The following is a 17,495-nucleotide window of genomic DNA, read 5'->3' on the forward strand; positions in this document are numbered from 1 at the left end:
TAAGACTTTCATTGGGTCTCTGTCGTGGTTAAATAATGGAGTTTATTAATGCTCATGCCACAATATTATTAATATTTTCCTAGAGGTTATAATAATCACAGCTCATTTTTAACCGCACCATGATTTAAGAACCTTGCTCACCAATGTTAGCCCCATCTGCTGCAAAAATGTGTAGTACAATACAATGCAGGGTTTCTTTAACAATTTTTTCAACAGCTAGACCTGTCACCAGATTTTGACCACCCTGACTACCTGCTGACAAAAGTTTACAAGCCTCCCCCATGTCACCTACAATTAGCTGCCAATGGGGCACCGTGCCTTAATTACAGACATTTTTTTTATATGCAAATTGGCTTTGTGACTTTTGTCTAGTATCGTGACTCTTCTGTCTCTCAGGCTGGCAGTGAACCACGTCCCATTATTCTGACTGACAGCTCTGTGTCTCTTTAAATCCCTGCCCTGCCTTCTTGGTACTGTCTGCCAATATTCAACTACAGACATATAAAGTTCTATGTACAGATGGGAAATATTGTGTAAATTTTCTTTACACGGTGCCTTGTGTTACATACATGACATGTAACCAGATCGACATCATCGCAGGTCCTTTACCCTTCTAATAATAGCAAACTGTATGCCATGTCTGTGATTACATGAAATCACAGCAGCCTCCATGGAGGATGAAGAGGAGTAGAAGTCCATGGAGCTGCTGTGACTTCATATGGTCAGTTACATGCATGGGGTACAGTTTACTATTGATAAGATGCTAAAGGACCTGAGATGATGTCACTCTGGTCACATACCATAAACTGTGACTAGTAAGGAGGCATAAGGCATGGAAATTATTAGATGGGAGGGACCAGATGAGCAGTACTGGCCCTCATTAATGCCAGATAATATAAGATAAAAGGTGATTTATGGGGATATAAGCGAAACAATTTTTAGCTAAAAGAAGGGTGTCAGTCAGGTAGTAAATAGGGCTCTATATGCACCTGTCACTGGCTGTATATGTGCAAATGTAGTGACAGGTTCCCTTTAAGATCTCAACCCCTCTGTCCCCAATGATAACAATAAAGATGTGGCCAATTTAACCCTTTCATTGATATTCCCTTTTGTCAATGATTAATATACTACGCAGTATCAATCTACCTCGATGATGCAATATACATTTCTCTGCAGCCACATTAGACCCAGAGGCCAGCGAAGCTTCCTGCATACATTATACTGCGGGTTTATTATGTAACTGCTATAACGCTCTTCATCCTCATCTTACCACCTCTCCCATAGGCACTGATGCTCACACACAGCTTGATAAAACAACCGTTACCTGTTGGAATATGTAAAAATAATACATATGTGGCATGAAAGCAAACTAGAGTAATGGCGCTGCATACTAATTGAAAAACTAATGACTTCTTCCCAGCTCTACCTTCCTTGTTCTGAATTGCCTATTTCAAGCAGAGCAGGTCGGCTGCCATGGAAACTGAGCCCGGGAATGCACAGGACCCATACAATCCACCAGTGCTCTGCGGCTCTGAAGCTCACACTTTAACTCTTTCCTTAAGACTGCAGATAGCAGAAGGGTTAAATTAAAATGCAACAAGGAAGCAGGAAGCATTATCTTAATATGATTATGTTTATTAACAGGCGGAGGATATTGCAGTTAATGCTACAATCAGGTGACTTTGCCAACCACAGATTAAATTACTGCCTTAATAATGCATTAGTATTAATGGGAAGTAACCATCACTAAGGTAACTTCTGCAACTTAAGCACCGCTCCACCTTTTCAATTATTAAATGAGCAATTTAATGTTCGTTACAGTTGGGTGCCAGATCTATTTTTCTTGGCAAAGGTTATCCTTGCATGTAAAATGCTAGTCCTCATGGCAGTATAAACATTTCACTCCTTAAGAATAGTATGCCTCAAAGGCGCTGGAGCCAATGGCGGATTATAGTATGGACAATTGCCAAGGGTAGCAGAGGGGCTATGTCAGAGGGCAGTGGCATAACTAGGAGCTGATGGGCCAAAGTGCAAAGTCTATGCCAGGCCCCTGACTACAATGTAGGGTTTATAATAATAGTCTTCTCATATGGGAAAGTGACACCATAAGGGCCCCCTAAACCTCTTAGGCCCTGGTGCGATCGCAACCTCTGCACCCCCTCAAGTTGCGCCCCTGTTAGAGGGGCACAGGTCAGGAGCAGCCTTTGGTAGCCACAGTTTAGCTGCAGCAGGCTAAAGAGATGCACAGAACATGAAAGATTTTCTCTGCTACTATGAAACAAGCTCCTCTCTGCACCTGGTACTGATCCATAGTTGTACTGGGTGTGTGACAAAGCAGTAAGAAGTGAGACGAGGATGGGCAGTGTCTATATGGGAAAGTGACACCATAAGGGCCCCCTAAACCTCTTGGGCCCGGGTGCGACCGCAACCTCTGCACCCCCTCAAGTTGCGCCCCTGTTAGAGGGGCACAGGTCAGGAGCAGCCTTTGGTAGCCACAGTTTAGCTGCAGCAGGCTAAAGAGATGCACAGAACATGAAAGCTTTTCTCTGCTCCTATGAAACAAGCTCCTCTCTGCACCTGGTACTGATCCATAGTTGTACTGGGTGTGTGACAAAGCAGTAAGAAGTGAGACGAGGATGGGCAGTGTCTATAGTTTTCTTCTAGGGAAGCCTAGCCCCTGTCTTTCAGCTGTTGCAGAAGAGGTGGTGCAGGGGGCACTGTACTAGATGGGGCAGCAGGTGAAAAACTGGAAGCTGTGAGACTTTGTGCTGTGTCCTCCTCATCTGATCCCCTTCATTGTTTGCGAATATTGTCGTATTCTGTGCTAGATATATCATGCTGGGTGAGTTATTTGGAGTACTTCACCATTGTGGAGTCTACATTAGACCAGCTTTTAGTTGGTACTGTTTACAAATGAATTTTCTTGTGCACTGGAGCACTGACTAAGCCAAGTCCCTTTTCATGAGGACGCCCATGTCCCTTTTCATGAGGGCCTTCAGACAAGTTTGAAAACTGCCTGAAAATGGTCTAAAACCCTTAATAACTGTAGCTGAGGTATTTTTAGGTGCAAATTACTACAGAAATCTGGTCTAGACACACATACATTCCTCCCATTATGTTTGCCTTAGGATTATTTGGAAGACTATATTCCAATTAAATCAAGTTATTCCTTCACATAAGGATAGGAGACAACTTGCTGATCAGTGGAGGCTGAATTGCTTGGACCCCCACCAATCATAGGAACAGGAGACCCTTATACCGCCAAATTAGTTGGTGGTTGCACCATTAATTCTTCACGGCACTAACAAAGATAATTGACCATTTTGACAATCTGTGCAACCTGACACTTTCATCAACTGATGGTACAAGGGCGCCTAGGACTTGTGATCACTGTGGCGATTAATCAGAGATAACTCAAAAAAACTGGAATACCTCTCCTCATAAGAAATCTGGAGCTATACGTATCTGTCCATGCTCAACTTTCGTTTTGGATTAAGATTTTTGCATATACACCCATCCGACAAATCAGTGTGTTATTTATTATTGAAGAAGCATTTGGAAACCCTGTTTAACTGCAAATGCCAGAATTCCCTGCATTCAAGACACTGGGGCTTATTTACTAAGGGTCCGCTGAACGCACTTTCGTCAGATTTTTGAAATTTTTGGGATTTGTGCTACTATGACAGGTATTTAGAAGGAGATTGTGTTGCACGCGATTGGATTTTGGGGCAGCGGCGCCGGCTTTCATGCAACAGAAATCGCGGGGAGGGGGGGGGGGCTTACTGATTTGGACTGAGCGCGGGATTTAACATTCAAATTGTCATAACCAATGCACTTGCATACACCGAGAAGAAGAAGGTGAACTCCGGCGGACCTGAGCGGGGAAGCGACAGATGCAGGTAATCAGGCGCCGATCTTAATGAATCGCGGCACAGTGCATTGTCGTTGGACAATGCACTTCTGTTGAACTCCGTCAGCCGGGTAAGTAAATGTGCCCCACTGTATTGGAGGTGTGGTTTCTGATCTTTAGATATAGTCTGGGAGACTAAACAAACAGGATAAGAGATCACCCTGAAGTTCTAGTCCGCTTGCAGACAAAATGCCTTCCTGTTAGACCAAGCGGTGAAGGAGATTTTATTGAGTGATTGTGGATACAAGATTCAGCAAAAGAAATTGAGGATGGATACAGGCAAGAGGTAATAAATGTTTCACCAATCAGAGCTATTCTTTTTAGATTATTGAAAAGAAAGTTTGAAAATTCCTCTTAATCAGTAGCCGTAATATAGTTATAAGGAAGCCCAATTACGAAATTTCCTGTGCCCCCTAATGCTTTTAGCTAAATCAAATAGTTGATAGGTGAGGAGGAGGGGTATGTTGCTGCAGCTCCTACATGGTAATATTAGTGTCTGGAATTAGGTAAAAACATTGAAAAAAGCAAAGAAAGTAATTGTAAGTGAATATATTGCAGGAAAAGGACCCAACATATGTATGTTACAGCTATGCTATGCAGAATGAATATTATATGAAAGGTATGAATAAAGTGGACTGTGTAGATTCTATTGTATATATTATCACTGCAAGTATCAGGTCACTGAGCATGACTAAGATATGGGTGCGCTCACCTAGGTCACCTTATGCAGAAGTAGCTACGGTTAGACAATGACCTTATGGTTTAGTCTCTCGATCTTTCCATATTATTTATGTTATGTATCTGCCTATAATAACCAGTAGACATAGGAGTGTAACTATGGCCTCTCTACTACATGATAAGTTACCTGAAATTTTGTATATAGCCAGTGAAATATCTGTAAACTCACATAAAATCAATGTATTCATATGCTTCGTTGTGAGCTTGCTTGCATTAACCCTTTAGAAACCACGTTACACTTATACTGCAGAGGAAGGTTTCCTAGCAACCTCTGAATAGTATCTCTTGTGTTGTTCGCAGATGAAGTGCTTGAGATCTGAATTAATTGGCTACTAGGCAACAGTTCGGGAGTACAACAGACATGATCCTGAAATATGTGCACGATTCATGGGTTAATGCGCACAAGGCAAGGAATTCAGCAGTATTTCTTGATCTGTAAATTCTCTGGATGGAACATAATGGGCTGATCGTGCCTGAAATTCTGATGATGTAAATTCTTTTTTGTTGCCCAGAATTAAATAGCGGTAAGAAATAAATATTAACGCCACACCATGTGCATACCTGTCCAGTAATGCTGGTCTATTATTGTTGCCTGGATACCTTGTAAATTTGGTAAAAAAAAAAAATGAAGCCGAAATTCAGAAGGTGTTGAGGGTGACATGGTGACGTGGTGGGAAAGGACTAGTTTAGAATATCATATGTATTACTTTAAGATCTCTAGAACAGATGGGAAACTGAAAGTTCTGGTATCATCCTCCAATAACTGTCGCCTGTGTGTCTCTTGCTTATTTTTTCTATGGATTTGTAACCTGGGAAACCTGAAAGTGTATTCTGAGAAGAATTGCTTAGAAGTGATGAATCCTTACATGCAATATACATATTGATAGAATTTTACATAATTCTTACCTATAAGTAGAAATCATTATCTTAATAATACACATGCATCTGTATATCATTATGTTTTGTCCATGCCTTTTCCTTTAAAACTATGGATTACAGGAATTGTAGTAGTCCTGAGCAGCATCAGTACTGTGAAAAATAGATTTCTATTCTAGTGCTTGCTTGCTTCTCCTCACACTGCTTTGCTCTTAGCTCTCTGATTGAACTGCCCCACAGCTCCTCATCTCTTTACTGAGGGAATTATGTAATATTCAACTAGAATCCTGCTGCAGCTTCCACTCAGAGCAGAGAGGAGAGGTTGTAAGGAAGTGTGGAGAACGGTTGGAGAACACACTTCAGTGCACGTGGAAAAACTACAATCCTTGAATATAAATCCATCACAGTCCTGCTGCTACTAAAACGGTACACAAAGGGAAATAGCTCACAATAGCTCACGCAGAGTGAAACTCTACAATAATGCTTATTCAATATGTATATAAAATCTGAAATATACTCATAAATCAATTATGCTGGGGCTGGGCACAACTGATAACATTTTGGTGGACCAGTTATACCTATCCAGCTTCCCTAGAGAGCATATATGTGGAAAGTAAATCAGGACTCACCAAATTTATATTTCTATCTTAAAGTTAGATCCAGTATTAAAAGATTTTCTGCACCACACCAGAGGACAACTGAAAGGTGCCCCTTGAGATTCAGAAGACCATGGATCCATTATGTGATTATGTGCATAAGAGTAAATTGTCATAGGGATGTAACAACAACTGTCAACTGTAGTTCTCTACATGTGCCCTTTGTGTTTGTAGTATAATAACATATTGGGTAACTTTGTGGTAACATAGTATCTGGAAATCACGTTTTTGTGATATATTCTTTATTTTTATCTTATTGTTATGTAAATGTTTTGGGAGACCATTAGGAATGACGCAATACTGTTTTTCAAATGCTGCCAGTTCTCCAACTAACTATGTCATGATCTCATCCGAGATTCCTTTTTCCTGCATGTATCTCATTACAATCATCCCCATGAAGTAATTAATGTGGACATGAAAGATGTTGCTTAATCCCATTATTATTGAAATGACTGCGACAATCATCTTACCCTGTAGTAATCAGTGCTATAGACATCTCTAGACATTCCAAAGTCTCCAATCTTCACTAAGAGGTTTTCTCCCACCAGACAGTTCCTTGTGGCCAGATCTCGGTGGACAAAGTGCTGAGAGGCCAGGTACACCATACCTGCTGCAATCTGCTGAGCTATGTGGAGCATCTGGGATTGAGTGAGCTCTGCTGGACGGTTTCCTTCTGCCATAAGAACAGCATCTGGTCCATGAGCCCTAAAAGAATAGTAAAGATGAGTTTATATACTGAAACCTTTAGTTTCTTATACAGAAGGAATGTAGACCAGCTTATTTTCTAGTTCTGGGATTTTCTGGTGATAGCCTTAGTACCACGTGCCCAAACAGCAAACCAAAACCCACTTACTCCCTGCATTGCCATAGCTTTCAATGGTATCAGCATCATGAGGACACAGATGATGCTGAAAGAAGAAGCAGAAATCTGGAATATCTTTGTAGTTTTTCCTCCAGGGCATTCTTCCTGGAGTTCCTGGCAGCAGGAGGAGGCCTTGGGTCCTGTCTGGTGAACTCTGTGCCATAGGTCTGCCGCCACTGTGGCAGTATCATGTTATTCATTTCTTATTGTAGAAAAGTAGAAACTTAATCCGCCACATGTAGACCCCCACAATGCCAATGCAAACTGTGCACTTAATACGGTCACTAACCATTAGGCATGAGTAGCAAAGCATTAACATTTTATTGCCATGTTTTTGTAAATGTAACCTTCTTAAAAGAGAAAGTTTTAATCTAATCTTTAAGGTGGCCAGCCATACAGTAGACCTACATTTGTCCAGTAGACCTCTGACCTCTGACCGCTCTTAAATTCTAGTGATAACCACATGCACTCAGATGTTTGCTCTAAACAATCCTGTGAAACTTTTTAAAATGATTAACATAAATGACTATCGCTAAAGACTGATAATATTATGTGAATAGGTCATGTTACCTATGTAAAGAAAGCTATGTGAAAGCCATCACAAGCATTTCTCATACGCTTATATATCAACACTGTCTTCTAGATACAGAAAACAGATAAGCAGAGGGTACATCAAACATAAATCACATCACATAGCCAAAGCTTAATAGGTTGTAATGTAAAAATGTGACAAATATAAGATAAAAGATGGCTACCCTTGTTTTAATGTGTAATAACTCATGAACAACACTGCTTTGAATGACATCACATGTTTATGGATCTGTTTGTCCCAAAATGGCACAAATATCAGAAGATGTGGTTGTAGAGTGTTCGTATATGTCTCACTAATATTTACCTCAGGATACCAGTAGTTTCACCATTGGCTGCTACGCTCATCTTAGGGAACCACCAGTGGTCGGACGGTGGTACCTCCGGGATAGGGCCTAACTTGTTTTGTGGGAAAACCCCTTTAAGACTATCACTCTTACAGCCATGAGCAACATAGAAGTGCAGAGTCATATCCGGGGTCATAGTCACATCTAAAGGTGGTACAGTATATAATGGAATAATTGATATCCTGTCCCCCCAAATGTAAACTGCTGTACAGATCCGATTTGTGTTTCCTGCCTGATGACAAACAGAAAAAACTGAAATTTGTATACTGAAATTTTCAATACCTGGAGTCCTCAGGCAGCACAACTTCTCACCTGCATGATCATTTTCGCTGCTACAAATAAAACAAGGATCATATGATCTGCTAGCCCTGATATAGGAGGTTCAATAATGATACATTGTTATTACTGCTAATTAACCTGTCTCTTGTTCAGAGGCAGGGAGAGCTTGACTTCAGTGTTAAACTCTCTGCCTCCCTGACTTTATACATCTTACTAATATTTCAGGGGTGATTTAATTACCAAATCCACCCCTGGGTGTGTGAACACAATGGCCAGATGAATTAGAATACCCTCGGAAAAGTTATAGCATAATGTCAATACAAAGTGGGTGAAGAGTAGTGAGCTTGTGGATGAAAGAAATTTGAATACACATAAAAGAAGTAAAGCCATAGCATTAGGGCGAAATTCCACTTTACCTATATGATAAACATACAGGGTTATACAAACAATTCTATCGACATATGACCCACCACATGGTTTGGGGCAACTGCTTTCTGTGTCTTATTTATGCATAAAAATAGCATCCTTTTTATTTCCTCTGATGCATTCAGTCTGCATTGCTTATCGCAGCATCCTTCCTGCGTTCATAAAATCAAGATCTCCCACTGAGCGCAGATGTAAAAGCCACAACAATTTTAACTGTGTTTCCTATACTCCCCCGAATCATTCTCCCTACAGTGAACTCTGCGCTCAGACATTGCTTGACCTTCAACATGTGGTCTGGTGTCTGAAACATGAAGCTATGCTGCAGGAAATGCTGATGTTAAAATTCATTGTGGTCCCAATTACATTTCCCTAAGACAACCTCTAGGGGCACTAGAGGTCAACAATTTGTCTGACAGCAAGTTATTTTCAGCAGCAGTTATCTGCATTGAGCAGCTACAAGGCAGACAGTGCGAAAAAGAAGGCATAGTATTGACTGTATGGCTTAATTATTGCATTTTCAACAGTAAATTATATCTTTTTTTCTAAACGTAATCTTAAAATAACCATTGCAACTCTGTAAAATACTTTTACACCTGGGGCACGTTTTAAAAAGGAAACAAAATTATTTTCAGTCAAAGAGCAATGAAGACTAAAGAGATTCAGTTTACGTGCTAAAACTGAATATTCTCATCCACATGAGAATACTGGAATACTCAAGTAAACAATACTCTTATTGTTTTATATGACAATGTTATTGCTCTGAAATGTCTCATTTTCTTTGTGTATATACCTCGTGATCTGTAAAACACTGAAGAATAAAATGGCGCAATATAACTAAAGATGTATAATTTACTATCATCTTTATAGTAAATAGCAATAATAATATTCATAATTATTTAACTCAACCTTTATGTTCAAATTATAATGTTGTTCCCTTGTAACCAGAATCCTAATATTGTTATGCTTCCTGGATTCTGTTATCTCTGCTAGCAGCAGCAATGTGGCCTTCATTGGCCTTAAAAGAGTTTGCCCATGAAAGACAGTTCTCAAATTGTAATCCCCTAGTGATATTTACACAATAAAGATAATTTTTAACCCCTTACAGTTTGTAGACGGGGACTTTCTAAGCAGATTCCGCTAGTGGTGTGAGATGCTTTGTGCTTACAGTGTACTTAGATTATCACGGTACAGGTTTATCTACACTTCCATTTAGCTTCTGAACATTCACTAGAATCTGACACTTATAAAGAGATGAGACAGATCAGGGATGAGGGAGAAGATGAGACCCATGAGATGTATATAAAACCCAATGACACTTTCAGCTCAATGATGCATCTCAGCTATAACACGCGCAGACAGTCATGCTATACCTTCTTCCCCTTGCTTTAAAGACTGTATCTTATCTGTAGCTAGTATAAACTCTACACACTGCTTGCCCGCAGGAAGTGTCTGTGTCTGAGCTAGTCTTGTAAGCAGGGGCAGGGGGAAGAGAGCACTGTAGCCATGCAGACAAGAGAAGCTATTCAGAAGCTGACCATAGTCAGAAGACTTACAGTTGGATCCCGAGGCAACCAAAATTTTATACACCAGCACTGATAGAGATATGTTGGAATTATATCTGTGGAATGTTGTATTTTTGGTAATAACAGTGAATTGGAGAATGTGTTGTTTTGTTATTCTGAGTATATTTAAGAATCTTGTCTTCATAGGAATACCCCTTAAATGCAATGTATATCATTTTTGAATTTTTGCAATTTTCTCCCGTTGTATTCCCCTGGGGCATGATGGTGTTTTATTTGACACATGGAGCTATGAATAAATGACTTGTCAGGTATGTAACATGATTTGTTCTTTGTACAAATATGACCACCATAATATTTTTTAAAATGTACATATGATTTGTATGTCATGCTGGCCAATTATTTGAACATATTTCGAATTGCGGGGTGTAAATATATTGGGGGTTATTTATTAGGGTTTCTAGCCCACAAATCTGGCGTAGAAGCCCTGAAATAATCACAAACGGAGACTCTTGATTCCAGGGGCTGTGCCGGGGAGGGGGGGGGATTGAGAAGGCATAACAATACTATACCCTGGCAATAAATGACCCCCATTGTGTGTGTGTGTTTTTGTGTACATATTATCAAATCATATGCATGTTGAGGTATATCTGCAAGTATTAAAAGTAATGTAAAATCTAAAAAATATTTAGTGAATTTTTCACCATTGATATAGAGTTGTTAATGAAAAATACTTACACTAAAATAATACGTTATACACTATGTTCAACTAAAGAACAGTGAAGAACACACTTTCACTGGTTATTTATGAAGCTATGCGTGGCACTTGTTATTTTAGAAATGTTTCAATGTATATCATACTATTTTGGACCCCTAGCTGCTTTGCTAGCCGTTGTGCTATGACTACATGGTTTATATCTGGCCATGTTTTATTTTGTCTTCATACAGAACAGATATAGTGGTGCTGATGAGCTGCTTAATGCAGATATCTTGTGCTAAACCTATTTTAACCTTTAACTGTAGTGTTCTGCAGCAAATACTGTAGTGTTTAATAAATGTTAGAACATGTACTGAGATGAGCCTGTTCTTTAAAAACAAATCTGTTATGACAATATTGTGGGTAAGACTATGCAACTTTAGCATTTTATTTGCTAAATATTCAATATTGTCTGACTGCCCTATAAGAATTATATTGCAAACCTATTACTCTGTTAGATCTCCTTGAAACGTGCTTGTATGTCCACAGTCCATAATGCCTAAGCTCTGTGTTTTCATATGTTAGCTGATCCTGACATTTTTCTCTACTTTTGCATGTGTCATTTAATTATTTAGAGAATCCTTCTTGCAGGAACCATGGACCACATAGCAAAAATGGGAACCTTATTGCCACAAAGCGCACAGCAAAAAAATGTAGCCATATGAAAAGCTTAAACTTTCATATCCCCTAAGCAGCATGTGTTACTTTTTGGACCCCTGGTCTCTTTTGGAATTTATTAATACAGCATACATAGTGTTAGTGCCAAGAATTGGGACTTCTTCCCTTCTTATGCCATGTCTGCCACCACACTGCATATTAACACACTAATTATAGCCTGCTCAGGAACTGCTGCAGGTAATAGCAGAATTCTATGCAGACAGGTGTTGGTGTACAAATTCCCAGCCGCATTACGGCTAACGGGTATATCTGAAGACTGGAGTATGTAGGTTTATCTGTCCCGGCAGTAGGGTCTACAACTTGGTCTGTTATGGTATATAATAGGCATTGAAAAAGAAATTATTATATTGGATGATATGGATCATAGGATTTTATTGACTTTTGTGGTGTAAAAAAGTGGCTAAAAAATTGCATTGCATCACTATGGCCTCTTCCTGCTACTCAGAAATAGGGGCTTATACATAGAACCACTGCCAGGAGTGGCATCCAGACGGCATTCTCTGGCTCGCCCAAACAGGTACACACATTTATAGCTGGATCAGCAAGCCGGAGAGAAGCATGGCACAGAGCTAGCGCTTTCCCCCACATCTAGTCAACTAACAGCGTGGCAGCTCTCCTCCACAGCCCGGCAGCACATATTGGAGGTCACAGAAATGAGGGGAGTATGTGCAGGAGGGGCACCTGTGTCCTTCTCCTCCTCTGCTGCAGAATCATGTGATGCTGGCCCTTTCATGGATGCCCTGGATGGTGGGCATGAAGATATGTACCACTTCAACATAGGTTAGTACTGTGTAAGAGAGTATAATTAAATACTTTGCTGTGTGTGTAATTAAACTGCAAGACAATGGGGCACATTTACTAAGGGCCCGAATTGCTATGTTTCCCGAAAATTACCGATTTGCGCCGAATTGCCCCAGGTTTTTGGTGCACGCGATCGGATTGTGGCGCATCGGCGCCGCCATGCACGCGACGGAAATCGGGGGTGTGGCCATCGGAAAACCCCATGGATTTGGAAAAAATCCAGAATTTAAAAAAAAAAAATGTGTCGCTTGACACGCGCTTACCTGCACCCAATATAGGATAGTGTGATCCAGCGAACTCCGATGGACCTCGGCACCGCAGCGACACCTGGTGGACATCGGGCGCACTAACTTGTGTGTCATTGTGTGCATGAATAAGTAAGTTTATGTATGTATTGTATTAATGAATTTATCATCTAAGGCTTCCTACACACAACTGTCAGTCTGCAAACAGGGTATATTAGTACTTCACATGGTGAGCTAGTAATCGTTTATAGCGGTTGGCTTATGGCCTCCATTTATGGTCACGTGTATGACTCCTCAATTGGTTGCAAAACTTCCATATTAAATGGATTTTAGATTAAAAAGGGATAATTTATATAGTATGTTAATATAAAGATCATTTTAAATATTGTAATTGTTGAACAGAGTGAGTCCAATTTTTCACACACAACGCAAAGGGACGGACTACTTGTTCCCAAAGTAGGAAGCCTGTTGTTAAAATCTAAATCCCCTGACCACATTTATGACTTGCCATTTTTTTCACAGTCTCTCCTCTCCCCCTGGTCTATGTGATTGTGCTTATTTTACTCGTCTTGCGATTATTTTAAAAAAAACTGCTGAGAGATTTATTGAAGGGTCAATGTCACTTAAAACTGCTCCAAAGGCAGTCATAACTATTGAAATGCGCCTGCCTAATGATGAATACCGATCATTGTCCTCATCCTCATATCCTCATTCATTATGTTTCAAATCTGTCTAGCAAGCTGCAGCAGCAGTCAACACAGATGGCAGACAGGCTTTGAGAAGACCACCCCCTTACCAGATTTGTTATTTCACCTGATATTACATATACTTGCCCTCTTCTTTTTTAAGTAGAATACATCTCCAGAAAACCAGTAATAATGGGTCTATGAAGGTTTCCTAACAATTATACTGCCCCGAGTAATTTTGAGTCACAGAAATATTAGCCCATACTAGGGTTGCCACCTTAGATCCACAAAAATACAGGTGATTGCAGGTCATGGGACTTAAAAATACCAGCCACAATATAAGCAGCTTCGGCAGAGTCATCAGAGTATCCAGAACAAATACTGGTAAAAAAACAATGCTGTTCATGTGACAACCAAGTCTCTTGTATGCCAATTTTGTGTTGATCACAAAAGTTTTTCCCTTGGGAAACAACACAGATCTGAAACCTTTTTTGACCTCCCACATGGAAAAGCATAAAAGGAATACAGAAACATGTTGTATGTGTTTTTGTAAACTGAAGAAACAGGAAATTTTGGCCGTATTTTATTACCTTAGGAATTTGTTCAGGTCTCCATGTTTCATGTACTCAAACACCATGATGAGAGGATCACCCTCTACACAAACACCATAAAACTTTACAATGTGTTCGTGTTGTAGGTTGGTCAACAACTCTGCCTCCCGATGAAAGTCTTTTCGGGCATTGTCACTGGCATCTTTTAATGTCTGCAAAAATGAAAATACTGATAATTAGTTTTACCATGACACTCATCATATTAATAATTCTGTGAATAGAAATAGTGCATATGAAGTTGTACAATATTTAGGAATATGCAAATGTTGCATAAAAAGCAGAATGTAAGCCTTTAACATAAGGGGAAAAAAAACATAATAAAAGCGATCTGGGATCTGTGGAATACAAAGCTGTTAGTGTTGCCAGGCAACCAGGAAACGGCAAGAGAAGAAGTCAGAGAGGCCGATATGAGGGAGGGGGGACATGGAAGATGGAGCCTGGTCTCATCATTGCACATAGGTAAAAAAAGCACATGATGACTCCCACTCACTGCATTTATTTCATATTCTCCATTGAATGGGTTACATGATGTCCTAGGCTGATAATGTGTGCCATCCTGGTACAATCTGATCATCAAGAAAGGATGGGTACAAAATGTTTTCTAATATTGTTTCTAAATACTGTACATTTAGTTCTTTTTACAATTTCAGAATGGACAAAGAGCCTAACACTAAAAGTGCTGCCTATAATGATGATTACTAACCAACGTGCACGTCTACATTTGGATGGTAAAGGAGGTGTCCTCCAGCAATTCTTTTAGAGAGCCAGAATGGCTAAAACGTGTAAAATAAGAAAGAGCCAGCATTCACTAGCTTAGCAAGTACCTGAACCAGTCAGGCATTGGTATAGTGCTTACATGTGTGTGCTAACAGGAACTAGGAAACTGTAGCAGGAGATCTAGAAGGAGTAGACACATCAGCAGTGGGGGATTGGTGGTGGTGGTGCCTTTTTAAAATAATTTTGATACTTCCCTTTCACAAGCATTTTATAGGCCGCACAGCATCTTTGAATAAAATATAACATTTGTGTACAGCCTATGCTTTAAAAGCTTAAAACTTATGTAACCTTTCAATAAACTTTGTATAAATCAGTAGTTCAGTGTGTACAGTACATAGACAAGACAAACACTGTTTGTGGTCTTTAGGTGACCTGCAATATTCTATTATTCTAATTATTCTGCAGACTGCATTGCAATTCGCTGTTATTGAGACCAAGCTGCTGTGACTCACTACTATCACCTTCAATCCAATGAGCTTCTATCAGTCTTAACAGCAATATGGAATTCAGAAGAGATTTCTGAGAGTCAAGTTATCACAAAGGAAATTCAACATGATAAGAAAACAAAATTAAGGAAATATACCATCAAAATCAAGACTTACCTATAACTCCAGGCACTGAGACTAGGGAACTCTTCTTATATTTGTTATTCATGGCTCCCTCCTTCTAAAACCAAACTGTAAATTATGCTAATTTGTCTGAAGGGCTGTGGGGGCATTACCAGATTTCCTTTGTGCTGCAGTTTTAAATGCTGTTACACTTTGCAAGGAGCACTTCCCCCTCCCACTGTGTCCTGAAACTTCCTATGCTGCCTGAGATCACAGCAGGCAGAGCAAGGGAGAAGTGTTGAGGGAGCAGGGAAGATAATGAGGCAGTGCAACAGCCTTGGAAGCTACAGCATAGAGGGGCTCTGGTAACAGCCCCCCCCCAATATCCCTTCAGGTTAATAAGCATAATGTCAAAAGTTGATTTTAGAAGGAATGTGGCCATGGATAACAAATATAAAACGATTACCACAGTCATAGTTCCTGGATCTATGAATAAGCATCCATGGTTTATCTATGCTTGATTTGATTTCGATGGTATATTTCTTTTAAGTACTTTGGTCAGCTAAGATTGGAAAAGATCATTTTTAATACCATAGATTCCAGGAATAAGCACAATTCATATTCAAATGAGTCATTAAAGGGGTTTTCCTATAAAGCATGGGATAGGACCTCACTTGCTGATCAGTGGGGGTCTCAGTGCTGTCCAACGAGTGGTCCAACCGACCCCTTGGAGCAGACAGCCGCGCGTTCTGCTCCATTAATCTCTATGGAGCAGTTGGAAATTGCAGAGCGATGTGCTCACCGATCTCCGTCAGCTCCATAGAGATTAATGGAGCAAAACAGTCATGCTCGGCCTTCTGCTCCATTAGTCTGAGGAGCGGCGAGGGGTCGGTCGGACCCCTTGTTCTCGCGATCTGCGGGGGTTTCAGCAGAAGAATACTCCCTTTAGCAGAAAAATGTTGTGGACATACAGTAAAATTAAGAATTAAAATGCTACTGGCCCTTTAAACCATCCATTGATTTTCTCCCTCTGACTAAGACACAGGACAGAAGATAGTCGCTGGTCACATGTCCTGCATCACATGTCCACATGCTTTATAAAGTTCATAAAATTTTGTGATCACAAAAGCAAACTATTTAAGCTCTGCTTTGTGATTAATGGCATTAAGTTTTGTTGTATTCATTTATTTATAGCATTATGGGTTTTGGTATCAGACGTTCATATTCCCGGAATACCCCTTTAATTATTATTCTTACATCTATGATCATTTAATGTCACAAATTCCAACCGTACTAAACACCTCTAACCTTAATCTAAAAAAACTATTTTCTTTACTTTAAAAGTGCCAGTTAACTGGGAATGGATTACCTTTACTGCAACAAGTATCTTATCCTGTTCAGGGTACAAGTTATAACATTCTGCAAGGAACACTTTGCCAAATGCTCCTTCTCCAAGTTCTCTCTTTAAGACAATATTGTGTCTTTTTATATGTTGAACAACTGTAATGATAAAAAGGTACAGTTAGAATGACATTGCTTTTAGAAACTATTGGAAAATGTTACAAAGCATCAATAAAATATTTATCTAGTGACATTGGTGTAAAAAATGATACATCCTTCACTGATAAAGTAGGGAATTCCAATGCAATGGCATATCATGTAAGAGACCAAAATGTAGATGAACTGGAATTAATTCTAATACTTGTTCTACTGTGCCTGCTACACACTATAACTAATACTGTCGGAGGAGCAGCTTGGTCGAGACGACACTGCCGGCCAATAAGGTGAAGCGCTGCAGACGAATGGAAGAACCAGAAGAGGTGAGTATAAGGTGTTTTAATAGGCCCCCCCAAGATATATATATATATATATATATATTTTTTTTATTTTTTTTATTTTTATTTAAATCACAGACAAACCCTTTAATCAGGTCAACCTATATGAAAAATAGTTAAATGCCCGTTCTACACTATTAGCTTCTTTCATTAGCTTGTGTTTCTAAGATCGTTTAAAAAGCATCTGCCATCACTTTTCAGTTATGTAACATTGTAACAGGAGGATTCAATGAAAATATTTTAGTGCATTTTTTTTAGATGTGAATGAAAAGTTTACAATTCACAATTGATAGACAATAAATGAGGTGACATGGGTAGCCAACCAGAGATCAGTACATGAAGGGAAATGCTAGAT

At 39.7% G+C, this 17,495-nt stretch overlaps 1 protein-coding gene across 4 annotated transcripts in view; it reads right to left on the minus strand.

The window, feature by feature from the left end:
* The window catches only part of NTRK2 (neurotrophic receptor tyrosine kinase 2), a 145,324-nt gene that overhangs the window by 10,989 nt on the left and 116,840 nt on the right, over positions 1–17,495 (minus strand). For all 4 annotated transcript variants that reach the window (XM_072150869.1, XM_072150868.1, XM_072150870.1 and 1 more), the window contains 3 exons: positions 16,675–16,805; positions 13,960–14,132; positions 6,651–6,885 (listed from right to left, as the gene is read on the minus strand). In XM_072150869.1, the coding sequence (XP_072006970.1) occupies positions 6,651–6,885; positions 13,960–14,132; positions 16,675–16,805 (539 nt within the window). The remainder of the gene's footprint in view (positions 1–6,650; positions 6,886–13,959; positions 14,133–16,674; positions 16,806–17,495) is intronic.

The sequence above is a fragment of the Engystomops pustulosus genome, chromosome 1, assembly GCF_040894005.1.
Source record: "Engystomops pustulosus chromosome 1, aEngPut4.maternal, whole genome shotgun sequence".
NCBI classification, from domain to species: Eukaryota; Metazoa; Chordata; class Amphibia; order Anura; family Leptodactylidae; genus Engystomops; species Engystomops pustulosus.